Below are 18,701 nucleotides of genomic sequence, written 5' to 3'. Positions count from 1 at the left end.
GCAGACCAAGAAGGCCAAGGGAACCCGAAAGAGTTCTCGACGCCAGGCGTCGTCGGACTCACCATCTGATGACTCTGCGGCGCACTCCTCCCCCGAAGACGAGGAAGAAGAAGAAGAAGTTCCCCCTCCAGCTGGGGGAGATAAGAAAAGGAAGGCCGCCCCAACTGGGGGGCGAAGGGTCCAAGAAGGGAAGGACTCTCCTTCCGGACAATTCCACCGCCGCCGACGAAGGCAAAGACGAGTGGTTGCCCAGGGCCAAGCCCCTGGGGTGATTGTAAGTATTCGGATACCAGAGTAACTCATAGCATTCCTTTGTCGCACTGCTTTCCCTAACGCCGAACATAATTATGCAGGCCGCCCCGAGCCAATATCGATGTATCATCGGACGGCTCCCTGGGCTCGTCGGACATCGATAGCGATCCAGTTCCGACCGCCACCTCCTCTCATCCTGCTGACGACGCCAAGGTGCTGTCTCAAGAGGCACCGGGTCGAGGGGAAACAGTCCCAGAGGCGCCTCAAGGCGACCGTCCGGACTCCGGGAGCCGAGGGGACGGGGCCCCTGAGAGCTTCGAGTTCGGTCCTCAGTCAAACACCGTGCCGGAACCTCTAGTGGTTCTGGGCTCGGGCAGGCAGCCTCCTTCTAAGAGGGGAAAGACGCCTGTGCCGGTGACCTCTGTACATCCAGAGGCGCCGGACAATCTGCTGGAAGCGCTTCGCAGCGCTTCCATCGACGAAGAGCACCGTACTATTATGAGTGCGGTGGTCCAGAAGGTTCAGTCCGCCAAGAGCGGATTGACTGAAGCCTGTGCCAGCCTTCTAACAGGCTTTGAGGTAAGTGTTTTAGAATGTAGTAAAAATATTACCGCATAGATAGTAGCCCCTGATGCTCTGTTTGGTGTTCACAAAGAAAAGCCGAACAGAGGATCAAATAATATCGCAGGAGTCTAATATAAGTATGTCAATATGCATATGCAGGCTTCGCTGCTGGCGTCCGCCGCACTGACTGCGGAGGTCGCCGTACTGAAGCAGGACCTCGAGGGGTCCAAGAAAGAGCTCGGCCTTGCCAAGAGGCAGCTCGAGGAGAACAAGGGTAAGTAATACCATGTCTATAGATATGTATATATAAAAGAAGACGCGATTGCAAAATGACAGGATCATCATATATTTGCCAGGGGCCACGACCGAGGTGGCGACCCGAAAGCAAGCGCTAACCAAGGCTGAAGATAAAGCGGCCAAGGAGCGCACTGAGCGGGAAAAACAAGAGGCTCGGGTGAGCGAGGTGCAGCAAGAGCTCCAGGCTCTCGTGACGAAGCACAAGGCGTTGGAGCTTGACTCGAAGAGGTGAGAGTCTGAGCTTGCCGCGGGCCTCGAGGGCGCAAAAAGTGCCAAGGCCGAAGCCCAAAAGGACCTCCAAGAGATCGACGCAATGAAGATGATAACGGCGGGTAAGACATTCTATATGCAGAGCAAGCATGTAAAAGTAAATTACCGATTACTTACCCGGATTCGGAGCTCTCCAGGAGCATTCGCATATTTGCCCCGCAGCGTGTCAGATGCCGCACAATTTTACCAGGCCGAGGAGGGAAGCTCAACAGAGAAGCTGTTCTGTTCTCAGTATACTGGGACCGAACACCCGATGCCTCTGAGCGAGCAGCTAAAGCAGCTGGTCGAGCTGCACAAGGCGGCCGAACAGGCCATGAAGGGCCTTATAGTCTGGCTGTGGCCTGGCGACGCCCTTCCAAACAGCTACTTCGGCCTGGTGAGGCGGCTTGTAGATGCCTGCCCACGGCTGGAGGTCGTCAAGCAGTCCGTCTGCATCGAAGGTGCACGCCAGGCTTTCGCCTGGGTGAAGGTGCAGTGGGCCAAGCTAGACGTCATGAAGCTGATCAAGGAAGGGCCGCCGCAGGGCAAGGAGCATCGCACCCCCGAAATTTATTATGAGGGTGTCCTGAAGGGTGCCCGTCTTGTGGCGGACGAATGTTCAAAGGATGTATTATTTGAGTAAACTTGCTCGTGTGATCATGTATGATGAAAACTTGTTTCATATGCGCTATGCAACGCTTGTGTGAATTTAAAATATTACCTTCTGTTTGGCCGTTTATACAATCTGAGAGATGGCTAGTCCTCGGCTTCTGCCCCCATGCCACGAGTGCTGGGGTGTTCGGGATAAACCTGCGCACTCTTGTTCCCATGTTTGGGTCCTTCGAGGGAGGTGCTCAGCACAATGAACAAGGAAACCGGCCTAATAATGTTTTATCACTCTCACTTAGCCATAGAATTCTATAATTTTAAATTTCGGCGAAGCCCCTAGTATACGGAAGGCCGAATTCGGGGCGCGATACACGCCTTTAAGCTAGACAGGGCCGGCCTTCGCCCTAAGCGGCAGAAGTCTTTAGGAACTCGAAAACCTCGCCGAACAGCGACCAGTCTCTCGCCTTATCATGACAGTCAGTTTTAGCTTTCTCTACTGAGGTGCTAAGCCCGGCAGAACTGGGGCACAATCGCAGTAGTTCTCCTAGCGCTACCTTACCCGATAGAGCGGAACGTAAGGTACCAAAACATAGGAGCCGGGCAAACCCAACATTTGACCAAAGACATGATTCAGAGCTGATGCATATAATGCTATCAGTTCGGGGTGCCGCACTTGTGAAAGTGTTCGGACTTTTCACACCATATTGTGGGGTGCTTGAGCCCCTGGCGTATGGACCGTACCAAAGTGTACGGGTGCTAAATGTCATAACTGAACATATGTATTGAAAAAAGAAATGAATAGAGAATGCAATAATAAGCTGAAGCTAAGCATTGTTTATTTTAAAAGGCTGCTGTGAAAGCAGAATGATACAAATAGTGCGATAAGCAAGAGATGGGACTATTTGACATGTCCCCCTCCAGGGGCGAGCTGCGAGATGGTATGTAAGACATGTATTTTGCTCGTTATAGAGACCACCTGGGAATTCGACGTAGCTTTCTGCCACCTTGGTTGTTGCATCGTGTGTTCAGCGGTTGTACTGCCGGACAGGCCTTTCGAAGAGTGGAGTCCTGAAAGTAGGAAACAATGACAAAATCGGGAGCCCCTAGTGCGGTTGAGCCGCATTTTTTGGGCGTGTCGTGGTCGTGCCCCTCCCCCTATGCCCATGGTATTTTCAGAGCATAGTTATGTACGCGTAGTACTGATTTTGCAATTTCGCGAGGGCTGGGGTTGGGGCCGTATTGCTACGCTTGCTCAGAACGTGCCAGGCGGTCTTGTTGTAGGTTACTCCGGGTGCGCTTGACGGTGTCCGGACGTTTAATAGCCGAACTGGAGAATTGCCTTGAGAGGCTGCTTTGTACTTCCGCTGCGAGGGCTGCCATGTGCTCCTCCGTTCGGAGAGAGCATTCGATGTTTGCAAATGCGGTTCTGGCATCTTAAGCTTGAGATATGCATAGTGCGGCACCGCATTGAACTTTGCAAATGCGTTTTGTCCGAGCAGTGCGTGATAGCCACTGCGGAACGAGACTATGTCAAAGATTAACTCCTCGCTTCGGAAATTATCCGGGGATCCGAAGACCACTTCAAGTGTAACTGAGGCTATACAGTTGGCCTGTACACCTGGTATGACGCCTTTAAAGGTTGTTTTTGTGGGTTTAATCCTTGAGCGATCTATGCCCATTTTCCACACTGTATCTTGATAAAGGAGGTTCAGGCTGCTGCCGCCGTCCATAAGGACTCTAGTGAGGTGAAATCCGTCAATGACTGGGTCTAGAACCAATGCAGCGAATCCGCCATGGCGGATGCTAGTGGGGTGGTCCCTTCGATCAAAAGTGATCGGGCAGGAGGACCATGGGTTGAACTTTGGGGCAACTGGCTCCAACGCGTATACGTCCCTGAGTGCATGCTTCCGCTCCCTTTTGGGGATGTGGGTTGCATATATCATGTTCCCCGTCCGCACTTGTGGGGGGAAGCCCTTCTGTCCACTATTGTTCGGCGGCCGGGGCTCTTCGTCCTCGTCGTTGTGCAGCCCCTTGTCTCTGTGTTCAGCATTTAATTTGCCAGCCTGCTTGAACACCCAACAATCCCTGTTGGTGTGATTGGCTGGTTTTTCGGGGGTGCCATGTATCTGGCACGAGCGATCGAGTATACGGTCCAAACTGGACGGGCCCGGAGTGTTCCTCCTAAATGGCTTTTTCCGCTGACCGGGCTTAGAGCCTCTGAATCCGGCATTAACGGCCGTATCTTCAGCGTTGTCACTGTTAGTGCGGCGCTTGTGCTTGTTGCGACGCGACCTGCCATTGCTGTCCTTGGTATCCGAATTACCAGGGCTCTTGGTCATGTTATTGCTACGAGCCAGCCAGCTGTCTTCTCCCACGCAAAAGCGGGTCATGAGTGTCGTGAGGGCTGCCATAGATTTCGGCTTTTCCTGTCCAAGGTGCCGGGCAAGCCACTCATCATGGATGTTATGCTTGAAGGCTGCTAGGGCCTCTGCGTCCAGACAGTCGACGATTTGATTTTTCTTGGTTAGGAACCGTGTCTAGAATTGTCTGGCTGCTGAATTATGTGGCTCAGGTCATCGGCGTCTGGTGGTCGCACATAAGTGCCCTGAAAGATGTCGAGGAATGTGGCTTCCAGATCTTCCCAACAGCTGATGGACTCGGGTTAAGCCAATGTCGCGCTGGTCCCTTGAGCTTTAGTGGGAGGTATTTTATGGCGTGTAAGTCGTCACCGCGGGCCATGTGGATGTGGAGGAGGAAATCCTCGATCCATACTGCGGGATCTGTTGTGCCGTCGTATGATTCAATATTTATAGGTTTGAAACCTTCTGGGATTTGATGATCCATTACTTCGTCTGTGAAGCATAAGGGGTGTGCAGTGCCTCTGTATTGGGCTATATCGTGACGCAGCTCGAATGGGTCTTGCCTGCTGTGTTCGGCCCGGCCGGATTTGCTTTTACTGTATCTAGCGTGACGTTTATCATCTCGCAGAGTGGCGCGCCCTCGTGATCCATAGATCGATCTTGCATGCTTTGCTTTGTCCTCCAATATGTCTCGCGGGTCTGGCGTATCTCCCCATGCCTTTTTATTTGAATGGCGTCGGGGTGGAGGCTGAGTTCTTGGCTGGAATGCCTCTCTATCGCGGCCACGAGGTGGCCGATCAGCCGTATCATACGCTTCTTCCTCCAGTCGAGGTAGCAACCTACACTTTGGGTAACTCTTGGAGGGGCGCTCAAGTTTATATTCCTTGGCCGCGAGAACTTCAGTCCATCTATCAGCTAGCAGATCCTGATCAGCTTGAAGCTGTTGCTGCTTTTTCTTAAGGCTATTTGTCGTGGCTATAAACCGGCGTTTGAAGCGTTCTTGTTCGACGGGATCCTCTGGCACAGCGAATTCGTCGTCGCCGAGGCTTGCCTCGTCTTCGGAGGGGGCATGTAATTATCATCCTCCGCTTGTCCATCTGTCGCTCTCTCAGGAGGGCTGGCTCCTCCATTCTCCTGTTCTAAATCTTGCTGGAGGGGATTGTTGTTGTCTTCGGCACTATCCGGAGTATTATTATCTCCTGTGCCGGTATCACCACTTTTGCTTTGGCGGGACTTAGAACGGCGCCGCTGATGTCGGCGCTTGGGTTGCTTCTTGGAGGGGTCATCCTCTGCTAACTCGTCGCCATTGCCTTCTTTGGGTGTATCCACCATGTATATATCGTATGATGAGGTGGCTTTCCAGTGCCCTATAGGCACTGGTTCATGTTCGTCTCCTACATCGTCGTCCATACCGTCGATGTCTTCGGAGTTGAAGTTGAGCATGTCGGTTAAATAATTGACAGTGGCTACGAAGTGGGTGGTGGGTGGGCGTCGAATTTCTTCATCGTCTGCATCCCAATCCTGTTGGCCATAGTCCGGCCAGGGCTCTCCTAACAAAGAGAGAGACCTTAGTGAATTCAGAATGTCACCAAAGGGTGAGTGCTGAAAGATATCAGCGGCGATGAATTCCATGATCGGCGCCCAATCGGATTCGATTGGCAGGGGCGCGGAAGGTTTGGAGTCCGTGGCTGGAGAGGGATCTGGCAGTTTAACAACACGGCTCTCATGCAAGGTAAGGTCGATGTTCGGCTCGATCGCCGCTAAGGGTAAGGCCTCCATGGCGGGGTCCATCCACCCGTCCGCGGAAGGCGCAACTGGCTCCGAATTGAGGGTCGGAGCGGCTGCCGGTGCGATCTCCTTAACATTGTCCGATGGGAGAGCTAAGTCATACTCATTGTGACTGCGCGGCGCACAAGGCAGAGGCTCGAATCCGTCAAAGATCAAATCTCCACGGATATCGGCCGTGTAGTTTAAGCTTCCAAACCTGACCTGGTGCCCAGGGGCGTAACTTTCAATCTGCTCCAGATGGCCAAGCGAATTGGCCCGCGGTGCAAAGCCGCCGAACACGAAGATCTGTCCGGGGAGAAAAGTATCACCCTGGACTGCATCACTATCGATGATAGTAGGAGCCATCAAGCCTAATGGCGACGACACAGAGGAACTCTCAATGAAAGCACCAATGTCGGTGTCAAAACCTGTGGATCTCGGGTAGGGGGTCCCGAACTGTGCGTCTAGGCCGGATGGTAACAGGAGGCAGGGGACACAATGTTTTACCCAGGTTCGGGCCCTCTTGATGGAGGTAAAACCCTACGTCCTGCTTGATTAATATTGATGATATGGATGGTACAAGAGTAGATCTACCACGAGATCAGAGAGGCTAAACCCTAGAAGCTAGTCTATAGTATGATTGTTATCCGTCCTATGGACTAAAACCCTCCGGTTTATATAGACACCGGAGAGGGCTAGGGTTACATAGAGTCGGTTACAATGGGAGGAGATCTACATATCTGTATTGCCAAGCTTGCCTTCCACGCCAAGGAAAGTCCCATCCGGACACGGGATGAAGTCTTCAATCTTGTACCTTCATAGTCCAAGAGTCCGGCCAAAGGTTATAGTCCGGCTATATGGACACCCCCTAATCCATAGTATGATCATGTATATAGGCATCATGTCCGAGATAAGTAGACCGACTCCTGCCTGCATCTACTACTTTTACTCCACTCATCGACTGCTATCCAGCATGCATCTAGAGTATTAAGTTAATGAAAACATAGTAACACCTTAAGCAAGATGACAGGATCTAGAGGGATAAACTCATGCAATATGATGAAAACCCCATCTTGTTATCCTCAATGGCAACAAGACAATACGTGCCTTGCTGCCCCTACTGTCACTGGCAAAGGACACTGCAAGATTGAACCCAAAGCTAAGCACTTCTCCCATTGCAAGAAAGATCAATCTAGTAGGCCAAACCAAACTGATAATTCGAAGAGACTTGCACAGATAACCAATCATACATAAAAGAATTCAGAGAAGATTCAAATTTTATTCATAGATAGACTTGATCATAAACCCACAATTCATCGATCTCAATAAACACACCGCAAAAAGAAGATTACATCGAATAGATCTCCACAAGAGAGGGGGAGAACATTGTATTGAGATCCAAAAATAGAGAAGAAGCCATCTAGCTAATAACTATGGACCCGTAGATCTGAGGTGGACTACTCACACTTCATCGGAGGGGCTATGGTGATGATGTAGAAGCCCTCCATGATCGATGCCCCCTCCGGCGGAGCTCCGGAACAGGCCCCAAGATGGGATCTCGTGGATACAGAAAGTTGCGGCAGTGGAATTAGGGTTTTGGCTCCGTATCTGATCGTTTGGGGGTACATAGGTATATATATGAGGAAGGAGTACGTCGGTGGAGCAACAGGGGGCCCACGAGGGTGGAGGGCGCGCTTGGGGGGGTAGGCGCGCCCCCTACCTCATGGCCTCCTCTCTTGTGTCTTGACGTAGGGTCCAAGTCTCTTGGGTCTTGTTCGTTGAGAAAATCACGTTCCCGAAGGTTTCATTCCGTTTGGACTCCGTTTGATATTGCTTTTCTTCGAAACCCTAAAATAGGCAAAAAAAAACATCAATTCTGGGCTGGGCCTCCGGTTAATAGGTTAGTCCCAAAAATAATATAAAAGTGGATAATAAATCCCAATAATGTCCGAAACAGTAGATAATATAGCATGGAGCAATCAAAAATTATAGATACATTGGAGACGTATCAAGCATGCCCAAGCTTATTTCCTGCTCGTCCTCGAGTAGGTAAATGATAAAAACAGAATTTTTGATGCGGAGGGCTACTTGGCATAATTTTAATGTAATTCTTCTTAATTGTGGTATGAATATTCAGATCCGAAAGATTCAAGATAAAAGTTCATATTGACATAAAAATAATAATACTTCAAGCATACTAACAAAGCAATCATGTCTGCTGAAAATAACATGGCCAAACAAAGTTATCCCTACAAAATCATATAGTCTGGCTATGCTCCATCTTCACCACAAAAAATATTTAAATCATGCACAACCCTGATGACAAGCCAAGCAATTTTTTCATACTTATGGTGTTCTCAAACTTTTTCAATCTTCACGCAATACATGAGCGTGAGCCATGGATATAGCACTATAAGTGGAATAGAATGGTGGTTGTGGAGAAGACAAAAAGGGAGAAGATAGTCTCACATCAACTAGGCATATCAACGGGATAGGGAGATGCCCATCAATAGATATCAATGTGAGTGAGTAGGGATTGCCATGCAACGGATGCACTAGAGCTATAAGTATACGAAAGCTCAACAAAAGAAACTAAGTGGGTGTGCATCCAACTTGCTTGCTCATGAAGACCTAGGGTATATTGAGGAAGCCCATCATTGGAATATACAAGCCAAGTTCTATAATGAAAAATTCCCAATAGTATATGAAAGTGATAACATAGGAGACTCTATCATGAATATCCTGGTGCTACTTTGAAGCACAAGTGTGGTAAAAGGATAGTAGCATTGTCCCTTCTCTCTTTTTCTCTCATTTTTTTATTTGGGCCTTTTCTCTTTTTTTTATGGCCTCTTTTCCTCTCTTTTTTATTTTTTGTCCGGAGTCTCATCCCGACTTGTGGGGGAATCATAGTCTCCATCATCCTTTCCTCACTGGGACAATGCTCTAATAATGATGATCATCACACTTTTATTTTTCTTACAACTCAACAATTACAACTCGATACTTAGAACAAAATATGACTCTATATGAATGCCTCCCGCGGTGTACCGGGATATGCAATGAATCAAGAGTGACACGTATGAAAGAATTATGAATGGTGGCTTTGCCACAAATACGATGTCAACTAAGCAATATGACAATGATGGAGTGTGTCATAATAAACGGAAAGGTGGAAAGTTGCATGGCAATATATCTCGGAATGGCTATGGAAATGCCATAATAGGTAGGTATGGTGGCTGTTTTGAGGAAGGTATATGGTGGGTGTATGATACGGCAAAAGGTGCGCGGTATTAGAGAGGCTAGCAAAGGTGGAAGGGTGAGAAAGGTGCGTATAATCCATGGACTCAACATTAGTCATAAAGAACTCATATACTTACTGCAAAAATCTACAAGTTATCAAAGCAAAGTATTATGTGCATGCTCCTAGGGGGATAGATTGGTAGGAAAAGACCATCGCTTGTCCCCGACCGACACTCATAAGGAAGACAATCAAAAATTAAATCATGCTCCGACTTCATCACATAACGGTTCACCATACGTGCATGCTACGGGAATCACAAACCTTAACACAAGTATTTCTCAAATTCACAACTACTCAACTAGAATAACTTTAATATCACCATCTTCATATCTCAAAACAATTACCAAGCATCAAACTTCTCATAGTATTCAACACACTCATACGAAAGTTTTTACTATTCTTGAATACCAATCATATTGGGATTATTTAAGCAAATTACCATGCTATTTAAGACTCTCAAAATAATCTAAGTGAAGCATGAGAGATCAATAGTTTCTATAAAACAAATCCACCACCGTGCTCTAAAAGATATAAGTGAAGTACTAGAGCAAAATTATATAACTCAAATGATATAAGTGAAGTACATAGAGTATTCTAACAAATTCCAAATCATATATTGCTCTCTCAAAAGGTGTGTACAGCAAGGATGATTTTGGTAAACTAAAAAATAAAGACTCAAATCATACAAGACGCTCCAAGCAAAACACATATCATGTGGTGAATAAAAATATAGCTCCAAGTAAAGTTACCGATAGAAGTAGACGAAAAGAGGGGATGCCCTCCGGGGCATCCCCAAGCTTTGGCTTTTAGGTGTCCTTAGATTATCTTGGGGGTGCCATGGGCATCCCCAAGCTTAGGCTCCTGCCACTCCTTGTTCCATAATCCATCAAATCTTTACCCAAAACTTGAAAACTTCACAACACAAAACTTAAAGTAGAAAATCTCGTGAGCTCCGTTAGCGAAAGAAAACAAAATACTACTTCAAGCTACTGTAATGAACTCATTGTTTATTTATATTGGTGTTAAAACTACTGTATTCCAACTTCTCTATGGTTTATAAACTATTTTACTAGCCATAGATTCATCAAAATAAGCAAACAACACACGAAAAACATAATCTGACAAAAACAGAACAGTCTGTGGTAATCTGAAGCTAGCGCAAGATCTGGAACCCCAAAAATTCTAAAATAAATTTCTAGACGTGAGGAGTTTATCTATTAAGCATCTGCACAAAGAATTAACTAAATAGCACTTTCCAAATAAAAATGGCAGCAGTTCTCGTGACCGCTAAAGTTTCTGTTTTTTACAGCAAGATTAACAAGACTTTCCCCAAGTCTTCCCAACGGTTCTACTTGGCACAAACACTAATTAAACACAAAAAACACAACCTAAACAGAGGCTAGATAAATTATTTATTACTAAACAGGATAAAAAGCAAGGAATAAAAATAAAATTGGGTTGCCTCCCAACAAGTGCTATCGTTTAACGCCCCTAGCTAGGCATAAAAGGCAAGGATAGATCTAGGTATTGCCATAATAGTAAGATAGATCATTAAAACTCATTTCATATTCTCTACGTTCGGCAGAAAGTTTTATTTGAGGCAAGCAAAAGTAATGAAAAGGGCTAAATTTAATGGGGCAAAAGTCCCCAAGATCAACCTTGGGAGGTATAGGTTCCTCCTTTGGTCCTTCATATTGCACAACCAATTCATCATTATAAGCATTCTTTTGACAGAACTTTGTGAGCATATATTCAAGAGAATATCCTAGTTCATTATTTCAAATAGCCAAATCATCATTAAGTTCAGAAATTCTATCAACTAAAACATTGGTAGGAACCCTTTTTCTAAGATTTTCATTGAAAGCAACATAGTCTAGAGATTGAAAACGCATTATTTCTTCTTGATCAAAGAGGATGGCCTCTATGGGAGGATGACAAGCGTCCACCCTATAATGTGCAAAGATTTCTTTGGCCTCTTTTATTATGAATCTAAACTCATGAGCCAAAAAGATAGTAGCGGCACACTTAACAGAAGAATGCTCAATGTTAGAAAATTCTAGGAAAATCCTTTGTATGCAAGGGTGCATGTGCATGAATTGTCTTTCAAGTTCAACTACAAGCATGGCAATAGCATCCACAAGACTACTAGTTCTATGAATAATAGAACTACCCATAGAAGGTAACTAAAGCACCGTCACAAGTAAAGAAATCTTGAATAACTCCTTTTCCAAAAATATTACCACTACCATCACGGATTTTTTTTTGTATGTAAGATGGGTGGTTCTTTAGTAGGAGCATCAGAATTTTTCATGATATTATTATTGTCCATATCGACAATAATTTCCCCAATTTCAGACATAACGGCAGAAGGTGCAAAGGGTAAAAAGAGGCAAATAGAGAAAGATAGGGAGGATAGAGAGACACTAGTAGAATACACGGCTTTGGTCCAGGCCGGGTCAGCCCATTAGTCCCGGTTCAGCCCAGAACCGGGACCAATGTGGGCATTGGTCCCGGTTCATGAGCCCAGGGGGTCGGCCGGGCCACGTGGGCCATTGGTCCCGGTTCATCTGGACCTTTTGTTCCCGGTTGGTGGCTTGAACCGGGACCAAAGGCTCCCCTTTAGTCCCGGCTCATGTCACCAACCGGGACCAATGAGGTGCCTATATATACCCCTCGCTCGCGAGCAGAGCACCCCAGTGCTCTGTTTTTCTCTGGCCGAGGAGGAGAGGGCTTGGTGGTGCTCTAGCTCACCTCCTATGCACACAAGGTGTTCGATGGAATGCCCGAGCCACACTACTTAAGCTTTCTCCTCTCCAAGCTCGACCTCCAAGCTCCATTTTCCATAATATTTGTCTAGGTTTAGCGGCCCGTCACGCCCCGTCCCTGTCTTCACCGCCGTCGATCACCCGCCCCGAGCTCATCGCCGGCACCACCGTGGTGAGCCTCTTGTTCTTATCTTCTTTCTGAAAGGAAAAATATTCTTACTTGTATGTTTACATAGATACTTGTATTATTTTCTTACTTTTATTATTGCATCTTATATAGTGCGATGGTTTTGGTATTCGCCCCCGTCGGCCCTCGTCCTGTCTATGATTCGGATGTGGTATATATATTATCTTTATAACTATTGGTTCATTTATTGTTTATGAAAATTATGCCGACCAACGTGACATAGATTTTATTTATGTAGGATGTATGTGAATCGGAAATGCCAACCGACCCTATTGTCGAGAGGTTAAATTTAGTTGAAGAAGAAAACAATTTGTTGAAGGAAAAAATAAAAAAATTGAGGAGGAGAAGATGATATTGGAGTTGCATGTTGCGGATGTCGTCGATGATCACAAGATCAAGATGGATGCAATGCGCTTGAAGATTAGAAAGATTAGAAAATATGCCATTCATACCAAGGCTTGGTATCATTATGCCGTTGGATCAATTGTTACCTTGGTTGCGATTATGATCGCATTTGTTTTCGCATTGAAATGTTTTACATAGTTTCAATGTATGGTTTAATTAATTAGATGCTCTGGAGAGCTATATGTTGTTAGATGAGAACTATGTATGCACTTTCGTTTTAATGTGATGATGAACTTCTATTAATTTGGACACTTAATTATATATAATGTGTGCAGATGAACCGGCAATGGATGTACGGTGACAGACACACCCGCGAGTACATTAAGGGCGTGCATGAGTTTCTCGATGCGGCTGAGGCAAACAAGAAGAATGGTTTTATGTGTTGTCCATGCACTCAATGTGGTAATACGAGGTCTTACACTAACCGGAAAATCCTTCACTCCCACCTGCTTTACAAGGGTTTCGTGCTACACTATAATGTTTGGACGAGGCACGGAGAAATAGGGGTTATGATGGAAGACGGCGAAGAAGAAGAGTACGATGACAACTATGTGCCCCCTGAATACGGTGATGCTGCAACGGGGGGAGCTGGTGAAGATCAAGAGGAACCAGACGATGTGCCCAATGATGCTACAACGGGTGAACCTGCTGAAGATCAAGAGGAACCAGACGATGTGCCCGATGATGATGATCTCCGCCGGGTCATTGTCGATGCAAGGACGCAATGCGAAAGTCAAAAGGAGAAGCTGAAGTTCGATCGCGTGTTAGAGGATCACAAAAAAGGGTTATACCCCAATTGCGAAGATGGCAACACAAAGCTCGGTACCGTACAGGAATTGCTGCAGTGGAAGGCAGAGAATGTTGTGGCTGACAAAGGATTTGAGAAGCTACTGAAAATATTGAAGAAGAAGCTTCCAAAGGATAACGAATTGCCCGACAGTACATATGCAGCAAAGAAGGTCGTATGCCCTCTAGGATTCGAGGTGGAGAAGATACATGCATGCCCTAATGACTGCATCCTCTACTGCGGTGCATACAAGGATCTGAACGCATGCCCGGTATGCGGTGCATTGCAGTATAAGATCAGACGAGATGACCCTGGTGATGTTGACGGCGAGCCCCTCAGGAAGAGGGTTCCTGCGAAGGTGATGTGGTATGCTCCTATAATACCACGGCTGAAATGTCTGTTTAGAAACGAAGAGCATGCCAAGTTGATACGATGGCACAGTGAGAACCGAAAGAAAGATGGGAAGTTGAGAGCACCCGCTGACGGGTCGCAGTGGAGAAAATCGAGAGAAAGTACTGGGATGATTTTGCAAAGGACCCAAGGAATGTATGCTTTTCTTTAAGCGCGGATGGCATTAATCCTTTCGGGGAGCAGAGCAGCAATCACAGCACCTGGCCCGTGACTCTATGTATGTATAACCTTCCTCCTTGGATGTGCATGAAGCGGAAGTTCATTATGATGCCAGTTCTCATCCAAGGCCCTAAGCAACCCGGCAACGAAATTGATGTGTACCTAAGGCCATTAGTTGAAGAACTTTTATAGCTGTGGAATGGAAGCGGTGTACGTACGTGGGATGAGCACAGACAGGAGGAATTTAACCTTAAGGCATTCTTGTTCGTGACCATCAACGATTGGCCCGCTCTCAGTAACCTTTTAGGACAGACAAACAAAGGATACCACGCATGCATGCACTGTTTAGATGACACTGAAAGTATATACCTGGACAAATGCAGGAAGAATGTGTACCTGGGCCATCGTCGATTTCTTCCGACCGACCATCAATGTCGAAAGAAAGGCAAGCATTTCAAAGGCGAGGCAGATCACCGAAAGAATCCTGCCATGCGCACCGGTGATCACGTGCTTGCTATGGTCAATGATTTACACTATGTAATCTTTGGAAAGGGTCCCGGTGGACTAGCTGTTCCGAATGACGCTGAGGGACACACACCCATGTGGAAGAAGAAATCTATATTTTGGGACCTACCCTACTGGAAAGACCTAGAGGTCCGCTCCTCAATCGACGTGATGCACGTGACGAAGAACCTTTGCGTGAACCTGCTAGGCTTCTTGGGCGTGTATGGGAAGACAAAAGATACACCTGAGGCACGGGAGGACCTCCAACGTTTGCACGAAAAAGACGGCATGCCTCCGAAGCAGTATAAAGGTCCTGCCAGCTACGCTCTTATGAAAGAAGAGAAAGAAATCTTCTTTGAATGCCTGCTCAGTATGAAGGTCACGACTGGCTTCTCGTCGAATATAAAGGGAATAATAAATATGCCAGAGAAAAAGTTTCAGAACCTAAAGTCTCATGACTGCCACGTGATTATGACGCAACTGCTTCCGGTTGCATTGAGGGGGCTTCTACCAGAAAACGTCCGATTAGTCATTGTGAAGCTATGTGCATTCCTCAATGCAATCTCTCAGAAGGTGATCGATCCAGAAATCGTACCAAGGCTAAGGAGTGATGTGGCGCAATGTCTTGTCAGTTTCGAGCTGGTGTTCCCACCATCCTTCTTCAATATCATGACGCACATCCTAGTTCATCTAGTCGACGAGATTGTCATCTTGGGGCCCATATTTCTACACAATATGTTCCCCTTTGAGAGGTTCATGGGAGTCCTAAAGAAATATGTCTATAACCGCGCTAGGCCAGAAGGAAGCATCTCCATGGGCCATCAAACAGAGGACGTTATCGGGTTTTGTGTTGACTTCATTCCTGGCCTTCAGAAGATAGGTCTCCCTAAATCGCGGTATGAGGGGAGACTGACTGGAAAAGGCACTCTTGGAAGAGACTCAATAATATGCAGGGACGGATATTCTTGGTCTCAAGCAAACTACACAGTTCTACAGAACTCTACCTTGGTGACCCCGTATGTCGATGAACACAAGAACGGTCTGCGCTCCAAACACCCGGAGCAGTGCGACGACTGGATTACATGTGAACACATCAGGACTTTCAGCAGTTGGTTGGAAACACGTCTCAGAGGTGACAACACTGTTTGTGATGAGTTGTACTTGTTGTCTAGGGGACCATCTTTGAATGTATTGACTTACAAAGGATACGAGATAAATGGGAATACATTTTACACGATCGCCCAAGATCAAAAGAGCACCAACCAAAACAGCGGTGTCCGCTTTGATGCAGCAACCGTGAGCGGAAAGGACACATATTATGGTTACATAGTGGACATATGGGAACTTGACTACGGACCTGATTTTAAGGTCCCTTTGTTTAAGTGCAAATGGGTCAATCTGTTAGGCGGCGGGGTACAGGTAGACCCACAGTACGGAATGACAACAGTGGATCTGAAAAATCTTGGGTACACTAACGAACCGTTCGTCCTAGCCAATGATGTGGCACAGGTTATCTATGTGAAGGACATGTCTACCAAACCGAGAAAAAGAAAAGATAAGGAAGCGAATACATCATACGATGAGCCAAAGCGCCACATAGTTCTTCCAGGAAAAAGGGACATCCTGGGAGTGGACGGCAAGACAGACATGTCTGAAGATTATGAAAAGTTTCATGAAATTCCTCCCTTCAATGTCAAGGCTGACCCAAGCATCCTGATAAACAATGAAGATTATCCATGGTTATGGCGCAATAAGCAAATGACACAAGCGAAGAAAAAGTGAAGACTTTCTCCCGCAACTATTATGATGATACCATGCCAACTTTGTAACACACGAACATGCTACCATTGTCCGTTTTGTACATGCACATGCTATGTGGGTGAAATTATGATACCATCCCAACTTTCAACTTTTTCAGAGTTCATTTGAAATTCTTTCATGTCTTATGGTTCGCCCCTAGCCCATGACCATTAGTCCCGGTTTGTGCCAGAAACCGGGACTAAAGGGTTGGTCCTCGTTGCGGGCAGAGTTTAGTCCCACCTCGCCAACCGAAGGGGCCTCACACCGGTTTATAAGCCCTTCCCTCTCTGCCTTGTTGAGCTCCTCTCGAAGTGAAAATAGATGCCCTAATAGAGAAAAGTTTAACCTAAATTCATAGTGAATTTCTCTGAAATTCATAGAAATTTACTAGGAATTTAGGTTGAATTTTCTCTATAAGCGCATCTATTCTCATTTTTTAGTAAGTTAATCACAAACTTGTGATTCAAACAATTTTAAAAGAATTCAAATTTTAACTATTCAAATTTGAAAACTAATGGCACTAACAGAAATTTTATAATTTTTGTAAAACTAATGGCACTAACAAAAAGTTTATAATTTTGCTAACCTAAAAGAAAACAGAATTAAAAATTAAAGCAGAAAACAAAAGAAAATAAATAATGCAAAAACAAATCAAAAAACAGGAAAAAACTATTTTTATAGTAAAGTTAATCACAAAATAAAATAAATAAAGCAACAAAGAAAACAAAAAAACTAAAAAAGTGTTTTCAAATTTGAAAACTAATGGCACTAACAGAAAGTTTATAATTTTTCTAAAACTAATGGCACTAACAGAAAGTTTATAATTTTGCTAACCTAAAAGCAAACAGAATTAAAAATTAAAGCAAAAAACAAAAGAAAATAAATAATGCAAAAAACAAATCAAAAAAACAGGAAAAAACTATTTTTATAGTAAATTTAATCACAAAATAAAATAAATAAAGCAACAAAGAAAACAAAAAAACTAAAAAAGTGTTTTCAAATTTGAAAACTAATGGCATTAACAAAAAGTTTATAATTTTTCTAAAACTAAAAGCATAAAGAATTAAAAAATAAAGCAAAAAACAAAAGAAAATAAATAAAGCAACAAAAAACAAAAAAAATGCCACCTACTAGCCCACCACGGCCTGAATACGACTAGAAACCCTACCATGGGCCAGGATTCAGGCCCGCAGTAGGCCCACTAGGCCCACAGGCATTGCAGTGACAGATTAGGCCCGAAAGCCTGCAGTTGAGAGGAGCTCGGGAGGGTGGGCGCAGCAGCGCTTATAAACCACTCCCGAGCCGTCTCAACTAGCGAGGTTGGACTAAACTTTTGGGCGCGGGGCAGCACAAGGCCATTGGTCCCGGTTGGTGGCACCAACCGTGACCAATGCCCCCCTTTAGTCCCGGTTGGTGCCACCAACCGGGACCAAAGGCCGCCGCTTCCTGCCCTTTGGGCTGGCGAAATCAGGCCTCTGGTCCGGTTGGTGGCACCAACCGGGACTAAAGGGGGGCATTGGTCACGGTTGGTGCCACGAACCGGGACCAATACTCTGTGTATATAAGCGGGACTTAGGAAATTTTCAGTTTCTCATCGACCATTTGCCCCCGACGCCGACAGGCTGCCCGTGCTCGCCGTCGCCGTCACCCCGCGCCCCTGCCTCGTGCTCGCCATCGCCGCCCGCTCCTCGTCGCTGTCGCCCTGCCCCTGCCCCGTCCCGCCCCCGCGCGCCGATGCCCTCGCCGCCCCCGTCGTCGCCTCGAGCTCCCCTGCTCGCGCGCGCCGCCCCGCACCCTGAGCCCCTGCCACGGACTCGCCATCACCGCCCGCCCCTGCCCCGACGCACGCCGCCCCTGCCCGCCCCCGTCGCCGTCACCCACGCCCCTGCCCTGACGCGCGCTGCCCCGGCCCGCCCTCGCCGTCGCCTGCGCCCCTGCCCGCCCCCGTCGCCGTCACCCACGCCCCTGCCCTGACGCGGGCCGCCCCGGCCCGCCCTCGCCGTCGCCTGCGCCCCTGCCCGCCTCCTTAGCTTGATCCGGCCACCGGCGCCCTCCCTTTGCAATTTTTTTTCATATATATGCTTGTTTTATATATATATATATATATGTGCTTGTTATATATATATGCTTGTTTATATATATATGTAATGATTTTTTATAGAATATGATGTTTTTTTCATAGATGATCACATATATGATGTATGCACGAATGTGGATGAAATATGATGTTTTTTTGTTCATAGAACATGATGTTTTTTTAATTCACATATTTTTTTTGTTCATG

The 18,701-nt window shown here is 46.4% G+C and overlaps 1 protein-coding gene across 1 annotated transcript in view; it reads left to right on the top strand.

Moving 5' to 3' along the window:
- Positions 1 to 18,216, top strand: part of LOC147993116 (uncharacterized) — a 97,261-nt gene extending 79,045 nt beyond the window's left edge. Inside the window, exon 4 of the mRNA XM_087539231.1 lies at positions 18,005 to 18,216. Within this exon, the coding sequence (XP_087395357.1) occupies positions 18,005 to 18,216 (212 nt within the window). The remainder of the gene's footprint in view (positions 1 to 18,004) is intronic.
- The last annotated feature ends 485 nt before the right edge of the window (positions 18,217 to 18,701 follow it).

This window comes from Triticum urartu, chromosome 1A (genome assembly GCF_056163025.1).
Source record: "Triticum urartu cultivar PI428250 chromosome 1A, HENAU_Tu73, whole genome shotgun sequence".
NCBI lineage: Eukaryota > Viridiplantae > Streptophyta > Magnoliopsida > Poales > Poaceae > Triticum > Triticum urartu.
The sequence above is the reverse complement of the archived record's forward strand: the minus strand, read 5'-3'. Positions and strand labels throughout refer to the sequence as shown.